General features: G+C 37.0%; 1 protein-coding gene across 1 annotated transcript; it reads left to right on the top strand.

The window, feature by feature from the left end:
* Window positions 443–9,945, top strand: LOC109821378 (CRM-domain containing factor CFM3, chloroplastic/mitochondrial; the record flags this gene model as incomplete). The annotated part of the gene is made up of 10 exons (XM_020387569.1): window positions 443–1,459; window positions 2,307–2,796; window positions 2,889–3,019; window positions 4,340–4,711; window positions 6,600–6,756; window positions 7,808–7,878; window positions 8,019–8,240; window positions 8,792–8,851; window positions 8,960–9,049; window positions 9,772–9,945. Coding segments are annotated over exons 1-10 (2,559 nt in total), but the record flags the coding sequence as incomplete, so codon positions are not given.

The following is a 9,949-nucleotide window of genomic DNA, read 5'->3' as shown; positions in this document are numbered from 1 at the left end:
CCCAAACTTTACACATTCTTAAACTTTCAAACCTTCCAGAGATTCCGCAAATTTTTAATTTGATATCTCCAAGCTTGCACATTTTTAAACTATGATACCCTGAAGTTTTGGGGTATGAAACTGTCAAAATAAAACTTTAGGATATCAGAGTTAAAATTGTGTAAGCTTTGTTGCAGCAAAAAACGTTAGGAAAAAAACATTAAGGTATCGAAGTTAAAATAAAGAGTAATATGAAATTTTTTGAACAAGCTAGATCCTAAGAGAGAAATCATAACTAAGAGGTATTTTGGGGATGGAGGGACCACATTACAAGACCACTTACGGTTTGAGGGCCTATTTAGCAATTATGTAGAATTGAGGGACTAATATGACATTGTTGTGGATTTTGAGGGATTACTAATAGGGAGGTAACCGTAGCAAAATGCTGACGATTCTACGAAATGTTGATCCGTGCAAAAATGCGCCCAAGCCCAAGGGCCTCGTCCGTCTCGATTCGGGTTGACGAAGTTCCGACCCGATCAAATTAGCATCGATCCCCTCCATCCTCCCCTCCGGAGATTTTTTCCCCCACTGCTGTGTTATCCATGGCCCTTTCACAGCTCTAAAACTCCTTTTGAAATAGACCAAAACCTCTCTCTCTCTCTCTCTCTCTCTCTCTCTCTAACCCATGAATTTATCTCCAAGCTTCCAATTAAGTCATCCTTCATCTCTCTTCGACTCGCTCCACTCCTTCTCTCGCCTCCAATTGCGTCCACGCATTCAGCTCCTCCGCTGCAAATCCACAAAAACCCTGAACTCCCACTCAAACCCCGTCTCCAATCAAAACCCAGATGTCAAAATCCCATCTTTACCCCAACCCACTAACAACTGGATCCAGAAATGGCCCCGAACACCCCCGAAACCCCTCCGCAAGCCCTCAAACTCCGTCGCAGACTACCGCAACTCCACCACCAGTGACGACGAGGAGGTGGTGGGCGCCAGCAGAAGCACAGGAAGCAGCACAATGGAGAGGATAGTTGAGAAGTTGAAGAGATTTGGGTACATTGATGATTCAGCAGAGAGAAGGGAGAGACCGTTGCCCAAAAAGGGCTCGGTTGAAGACATTTTCTATGTTGAGGACGGCGTTTTGCCCGATTCAAGAGGCGGGCTCACTGTGGATTTGAACGAGGAGGCTCGGTTTCCATGGGAGAAGCCGAGCTTGGAGCTTAAGGAAGGAGGAGGGGAGAGGAGGAAGAGGAGCAAGACGACGGTTGCAGAGCTTACGCTTCCTGAAGGGGAGCTGAGGAGGTTGAGGCATTTGGCAATAAGGACGAAGTCGAAGACGAAGATTAAGGGGGCAGGAGTGACGAAGGAGATTGTGGATTTGATACACGAGAAGTGGAGGACTGAGGAGGTGGTGAGGCTGAAATGTGAGGGGCCGCCTGCGCTCAACATGAAGAGGATGCATGAGATATTGGAGGTTTGGCAGCTATTAACTTCTTGTTCTTTAAATTTGGATCATTTGGTGCCATTAGCATAGTCCTGTATGATTAATGATTGGCGTTGATTATAACGATATTGATCTCCTCTGAAAGAACATTTGATATTACTTACTCCGGCTAATATGCAGATTAGAGGACTGATGCATTCTGTTCGCTTTCATTTTCTTTGGTGAAACTGTTGATTGCGGTTAGTTAGAGAAATTAATGAATTTCACACTCTAATATGAGTAATGAATCACAATAGCTTTTACGAGCACTTGAAGTTGTAAAGGATTGAGGGTAACCTTGGCTTCTAGTAAATATCAACCACATGATTTTTTTTCCTTTGTGCAATATGCATATCTTTGTTGAAAATTGTTGAAAATTTGAATTTTGTCTCTTTCTCTTACAAGCACACACGAAAGTACTATTCTTGAAACTATTGGTCTGACATGTAGTTATTACACAATTGCTGTTTTGTCTTCTCCATAGGTACCTTAATAGCTTCCATGAATACAAACTTTAGATACTATCCCTTGTGGGTTCTAAAAAGAAGTTTTTGATAATATTAGGTTATTCAGATCATTTACAAAGAACCATTTGGCTCCTCTTATGTTAAGTGGTTATTGGTCAACTTTGTGAAGCTGAAGAATCTTGATTAGTCGGTTATTTATACTTGCACTTGTATCAGCCAAAGGCTAATAGACATCTGATATCTCCATTACTTCCATCAGGATTTTTCTCCTGGGTCCCAATGCTTGCATATCATCTAAATTTTATTTCATCAACTTGCTTTATGTTGTTGTTAGACAGCATGCTGATATTGTTAATACTTCTGCTAATCAGAGGAAAACTGGAGGGCTGGTGATATGGAGGTCAGGGAGTTCTATTTCCTTGTATCGTGGTGTAAGCTACGAGACTCCACAACCAGTGAAAAAACCATATCAGATTATTCAAACTACTGAAGTTGTTCCTTTTAGCAATGCCACATACGGTGGTTCCTCAAGGAATTTAACAGAAACAAGTGGAGATGCTATGGAGCGTCCTCATGTAAGTCTTCCAGCTCCTTTTGAGAGGAAACAAGATATAGAATCACCTTCCGAGGTCAAATATGAAAGTGAAATGGACAGTTTATTAGATAGTTTAGGACCGAGATATGACGATTGGCCAGGACCTGATCCGTTGCCTGTAGATGCTGATATGCTTCCAGGCATTGTTCATGGCTATAAACCTCCTTTTAGAATCCTCCCTTATGGCGTGAGGCCTTCTCTTGGTTATAAGGAAGGTACTGGATTAAGGAGGCTTGCCAGGGTATTGCCTCCTCATTTTGCCCTTGGTAAGCGAGCATCTTATTGCTATCTCCCTTTAGCAATTGAATTGTTCATATGAATTTATTTTTTCTTAGTGCTCAAATTCTTCTTCATGTAGGAAGAAGTAGGCAGCATCAAGGTTTAGCTGCAGCGATGCTGAAGCTGTGGGAAAGAAGTTCGATTGCAAAGATCGCTTTGAAGCGTGGGGTACAGCTTACTACGAGCGAAAGAATGGCTGAAGATATCAAGGTGACATAAGCTACTGATTCATACTTAACTTTTAAATAGCTTTATGCTTATAAACAGCATATGCAAAAGCCAACATGTGAGTAAAATGTGAAAAGAAAAAAAAAGCAAAAATCTCTATATAAGCACTTGTCAATATCGGCTTGGCACATTACAGCTTCTTATATTTTTTACGTATGCACCTCTATGGTTGACATCTGTAACCTTTGTGCACTTGAAATATACAGTTTACCACACATTTAAGTGATGTGGCACGTGGCTCGCTGAACGCGCATTTCGCATGTTTATCCCATATATCACACTAAATATAATTACAATTGGCACATGTAACCTTATGAGAGTACCTTTTATACATTTAACCTTCTAGATTTGTATGTCTCACTGTTGTAGCTATATTGCGTATTCATTAATCATTATTCATTCATAATATCTCAGCTGATGGATTTATTCTACATCCAATTTGGCGTAAGGACTGAAGGAATGTTTGAACAGACCCTTTACACTATGTCTGATTAGTCACTTTATAAATTTGTCCAGTGAGTTTTCAGTCAACAGTGAAGTTAACGGAAGCTGCAAACAATGGAAAGCTGGGCAATACCTTTGTTCATTCTTTGACAAGAGTGGATAATGACATCCTAAAACAGGATAAGGTGCATTAGGCAAGCTTTTGCTTGGATTTAGTTGGATACAAACTTAATCTATTTAATATGTTAAATCAAGTTTGAGCTCAATAATCTTTGCTCTGGTAAAAAATGTTGTACTGATCCCTGTGAAAGGTCTTTCTGTCGTCTAAAATTTTCTGTTGTTACCTTTATTCTGTAAGTCTTAAAGTTTTTTGATGCGTTTTTTTTGCTGAAATTTGTGTATTAAATAGAGGATAGCCTGATTGTTTGGATATGTATGCATGTTCTGACATCTAATTGGGATGTTTAGTATGTTTCTTGGGTTCTTTTTTATGCAGGTTGTGCTGTAAAATATAATTGATGACAATTAAGTTCCAAGAAGCTATCTGAGCTACACTTGATTTAAATTGAATTCCCTCCATATACTCACTTGACAATTAAGTTCCAAGAAGCTATCTGAGCTACACTTGATTTAAATTGAATTCCCTCCATATACTCACTTTTTAATTTCTTACTAATTCTATATCTGAGCTACACTTGATTTAAATTGAATTCCCTCCATATACTCACTTTTTAATTTCTTACTAATTCTATTCTTATATCACAGTCTCTCTGAGTTCTTCATAGTCATATTTGTTCAATTCACAATTTTTGTATAATTATATTGCCGTGTCCCACAAATTTTTTCGGGTGATTGCAGAAGTTAACAGGGGGTACCATTCTCTCTAGGAACAAGGACTACATCGTTTTCTTCAGAGGGAAAGATTTCTTGTCCCCAGAACTGACAGAAGCATTACTAGAGAGAGAAAGGATGGCAAAGACCCTCCAAGATGAAGAGGAACAAGCAAGACTGAGAGCCTCTGCTTTGGTCATTTCAAGTGTTGAAAAAGTTGATGAGATGGGAACTGAAGTGCAAGAGTCAGGCACTACTGGGACCCTTGGAGAAACTCTGGAAGCTGATGCTAGGTGGGGCAGCAAGATAGATGAAGACCATGCAAACAAGATGATGAGAGCTGCTGAGGCGGCAAGACACGCTGACCTTGTCAGAAAGCTCGAGAGGAAGCTTTTCCTTGTAAGTGTCTCTCAGTCATATGTACTACTTTTACTACATAGATTAGACAACCGTTCTAAATTGTCTTCTATAAAAGAAAGTTGTCTTTTGACAAGATACAGAGCTTAAAATTGTTAGGCAGTCACAACGATTTATGTCATTTCTCTTTCTTTCCATTTCATAACTTGTATATCGTTCTTGAATGCATCTTTTGCTTGGTTACTAAATTGAAACACTTCTTATTGACTTTGTTAAAATGCTGCAAAAAGGTGATCGTTCCACATGTTGTCTTTGATACCATTATTAAGTCTAACTACTTGAGGCCTTTTTTTAAAAATGTAGGAACTTCTCTCATGTTACCTAAAACATTGTTCGTTTCTGCCTTAATTAGATCATAATTAATCTGCTACATAGTTATTTCCAGTGTCTTTTGGATGAGCTATCTCTAAAATATTGTGAAAGAGGTAGTCAGGATTGTTGTGTCAACTGATGCCTCGTATTGTAACTTTTAGACTGCAGGACTTCATGATCATTAGGCCTGTGGATATATGGTACACAAACTGTTTGGGGAATAATAGTTGAAATTGCTCTCATAATTTCTTGACTACTTGTTAAAATTCTATTGTGTTTACCTTATTTCACAAGTGCACAGTCTGGCATGTACCATCATGGATGAACCTTCTTGTCTTTAACCACATGTCCAAGTAATTTAGAGAAGAGGGCCTTTTGATCTCCAATAAACTTGTTATTTTAAACAAATTTTATCTTTCTTTCCTTCATAGTTGAAAATTAATTTGATACAATAAAATGGAGATCAATCATGTTTTCTGTATTGGAGTCCTGTACTGGTGGAATGTACTTGTTTTAGCTAAGTCTTACACCGACTCTCTTTACTTTCATTTGATACCCAAGTATGGAGATGAGTCGTGTTTCATGAATGAAAGGTTGGCATCTCCCTGGATTCAGTGAGTCAGTGACATTAACATTTTCTCTATCATGTGACATGAATCTTTGGCTATAATCACAAGGTGATGTCTTAACTAAGATTATATTCAACTCTCATCCTTTTTTCTGGTCCTTTCGTAAAAATCATAACAGATGCTTAGGACAACTGGCTGAGATCCCTTATTTACTGAGTACCAACCTTTATGTATACTATATTTCCCATGTATATTCAAACATTTAATGATCGATGAGACAATTTACCTAACTTTATTGGAATAGGAGGTTGTAGAAGTTATGATTGTTCCTTTCATTTCTTATGATTTCTCCTTGTCTCTTAGTTGGTAATGCTTCATTAAGTATGATGTACTATATTTTTTGACCTTTGCAATTGGTAGAAATCCTCCAAACCAGTGTAACCATAGACAAAATATCTTACACAATCTAGTTCAATGATACGTAGTTAATGCTTAAGATGACTTAAAGCTCTCCAAAACATTTTAACCATCAATCCAGTATCATATACATTCTAATTCAATCATCAGCAATGAAAACTTGAGAATAACCTGTAAGATATTGTGCATGCTGCTGTAGTACATTACCTTTTGAATTGAACATGTAATAGTAAATATTTAAAAAGAGTGGCCTGTAATATTGTTGATGTTGTAATATTACACCATAATAATGGTATAATTTTGTCGCCAAATTGCATGCAGATTAAATTACTATTTACTGTTAGTGAACCACTTTCAGACAGTCATGTTAGATATGACAGATAGTAAAGAACATTGCTTTTAGTTTTGATTTTGATTTTTTGACAGAGATACTTGGCATAATGAAACAAATTTCCTTTTTTATTCCTGTATTAGTGTATAAACTGTTTTATTGTCCCCTCAGGCAGAGCGGAAGTTATCGAAAGCTGAAAGAGCTCTAGTGAAAGTGGAAGAGTCATTGAAGCCTGCCTCAGGCAGAGCGGAAGTTATCGAAAGCTGAAAGAGCTCTAGTGAAAGTGGAAGAGTCATTGAAGCCTGCAGAGCGACCAGCAGAACCAGAGACCATAACTGATGAAGAGAGATTCATGTTTCGCAAGCTTGGTTTAAGGATGAAGGCGTTTTTGCTCCTGGGTAATCCTCCATTTAGAGGCTGTTCTTACCTTTGAAATCAAATATTTTGATATTTATATATTCTACACTTGGCGGAAATATGTTCGTTTCTGCAAGCCACACATTTCCAAAGATTCTCTATTTCTTAGAGTCTTAATTGTTTCTATCTTAAATATTTATGTTTGTCTTCTTTTTTTGAGTTTGAGTGCTGGTTTTATAATTAGAATATCAGGTGATATGATGGTTTCACCCTGTATACTGAAAAGCTCAAGCTGATTGGCTGTGGGCCAATATGTCTCTCAAGTATTCACAAAGCAGTAAAGTCAAACATATTATATTATATTTTATTGATCGATGTTTTATATTCTCTTGTTTATATTTCATATTCTCTTGTTTATAGACATCATGTTTTTAATATAATGTTAAACCGAGCATCTTGAACACTTTCAAACTGCTTTATATTCTCTCAAGTATAAGTTTTTACAATGTGAATTGAAACAAAAAATACTGCTACCTTAAGACATATTGGATCTGGTATTTTTTTATTAAAAAAATTGTCTTTGTTATTTTCTTTAGTTCTTTCTTAATTTTCAATTTATTTCTGATCTCAATATTGAAACAACCAAAAAGACCCAATCGCAATACTGATACCCAAAAAGAGGACATTTGTACACACGTATATGCCAACTATTGTTGCATCAATTATATTATATACTTCTTTAAGCATTGCAAATTGTGTCTTTCATTTTCTTAGTAATTTTCTTATTATTTGAATCAGTTTGGTTTATGCCAACACTTTTCACCTGATATTAATGAAACGACAAAAATTCCAATACTATACCCAGATATTAATAGGATCCAAGATCAGTAAAGGAAGATTATGTAACCCTTTTTTTATGGAAGATTATGTAAACATTTAAAACTTTGGTTTTCTGAAGTTGCATCCTTGATTCAAGAGTTTTGGGGTGGGCTGTTTTCTAGCTTCCAGCTCTTTTTTATTTTTATTTTATTTTTATCATCTTTTGTGCCAGGAACTAATGTTTTGCCTAATATTAATTTGTCTTGAATACAGGGAGGAGAGGTGTTTTTAGTGGTACAGTAGAAAACATGCACTTGCACTGGAAGTATCGGGAACTCGTGAAGGTTATTATTAAAGCAATGTGGTACAGTAGAAAACATGCACTTGCACTGGAAGTATCGGGAACTCGTGAAGGTTATTATTAAAGCAAAAACTTTTGCACAGGTTAAGAATGTCGCACTGGAAGTATCGGGAACTCGTGAAGGTTATTATTAAAGCAAAAACTTTTGCACAGGTTAAGAATGTCGCATTGGCCCTTGAAGCTGAGAGTGGGGGGATCTTAATTTCTGTGGATAAGATCTCAAAGGGGTTTGCAATAATTGTATACCGTGGAAAGGACTATCAACGACCTTCCTCCTTGAGGCCGAAAAATCTCCTGACCAAAAGAAAGGCTTTAGCCCGCTCTATAGAGCTTCAAAGGCGCGAGGTAATTATAATAGTGCTGTCCATGAATTATTGCCCTTTTTCTTTGGCATATTGAAAGAGCTCGTTTAGTTCCTTTCTTGCAACTTTAGCCTGAGGATTCTCATGCTCCTGCTAAGCATCTTAACAGCTGATTGTAGTTTATAAAAAAGAGGGTTAATTGCGGATATGCTAGCTATACTATCAGCTAACTGCAGATAGCCCCCCCTGTAGTTCTATTGTTGCAGATAGACCCCCTGAGTTTGACTCTTTTAACTCAAAAGAATTTTTTTTGGTGACAAATAGACTTCCTGTCGGTAAAAAAATATAACTCCGCAGGGAATATGCAACTATTGAACTACAGTGGGTCTATTCACAATTAACCTTAAAAAAATGGCACATGACAAGTTTTGGTCCAGAAGCATAGCGTTGGATAAATCTGCATTCTTTTTAAACCAAACAATAGTTTCAAATTTGAAATGAACCTTGTTTTAAGCTGTGGAAACTCATATTTTCCCTTCTTCTCATAGTCTAAATATCACGCTGATGGTCTTTTTTTTGTTTTTTGCGTAACAGGCTCTTAATCATCATATCTCAACTTTATACAGAAGGGTGGAGGCTCTGAAATCTGAACTGGTATATTACTTCCGGAAATTTACTTGCATTCCTTTAACCCGTTACTTCCACCAAAATGACTCCTATTCTCATTGAAGAGATCTTTATCCTTCTATGCTATTTTCACAGTGCCAAATGGAGGATGTCAAAGAACAAGGTGATGAGGAACTGTATTCCAAATTGGATTCAGCATATTCCACTGAAGATGAAGATACCGAGGTACAATTTCAAAATTTTACTTCTAATTGTTGCACTTAGATTTTTCTCATTGATGATAAGATACATTTCATGAATTCAAGGTGCTAATGCATTCTATATAATTTCATCTAAAATTTGTTCTGATAAGAGATTTTTAATATTTGAATCAGTGTTGAGGTGTACAATGGAAATGATTTTTGTACCAAGTGATTTATGGTTGAAGGGCTGCTGTATAAATTAGATACATCCAAGTTAGCACGTTCTGTTAATTAACATGATTTATTTAGATTAAAACATATCTCTGGATGTTAAATGATTAAATTGAACACAATTTCACCATGGATATTTATTAGGGTTAATTGCAAACAGACCCCGGTTATATCACCTCCACCCAATTGCGAACAGACCCCCTGGAGTTCTATTTTTGTGAATACACCCCTTGAGTGATTTTGTTTTTTCACTCTTGAAGCCATTGAAAAGATTTGAGGAGGTGGGTAGACCCCCTATAATTCCATTGGCGAGGATAAACCCTCAATTGCTATTTTTTTTTATTTTTAAAAGAGTCGAAAACGTTCACTAAGGGGGTGTATTCCCACGTGAGCCAATACTACAAGGAGTATATTTGCAACAAATAGAACAATGGGGGGTCTATTCACAATTGGGTGATAATATCGATTAACCATATTTATTATCCCAACTTTTCAAATACCGACTTTTAAGACTTGTTTGTTCATTATTTATAGGATGAGACCGATGAGACTTACCTTGAAACATTCGACACCGCCGCCGATTCTATTAGTGATGAATACAATGAGGATGATGAAGGTGATGAGGATGCTAGCGGTGACAGCAATAGTGACGGTGATGAAGATTTTGATGATGAAAACTACACAGATGATCATGAGCACAGAATTTTTAATA

This window comes from Asparagus officinalis, chromosome 8 (genome assembly GCF_001876935.1).
Source record: "Asparagus officinalis chromosome 8, Aspof.V1, whole genome shotgun sequence".
NCBI classification, from domain to species: domain Eukaryota; kingdom Viridiplantae; phylum Streptophyta; class Magnoliopsida; order Asparagales; family Asparagaceae; genus Asparagus; species Asparagus officinalis.
The sequence above is the reverse complement of the archived record's forward strand: the minus strand, read 5'-3'. Positions and strand labels throughout refer to the sequence as shown.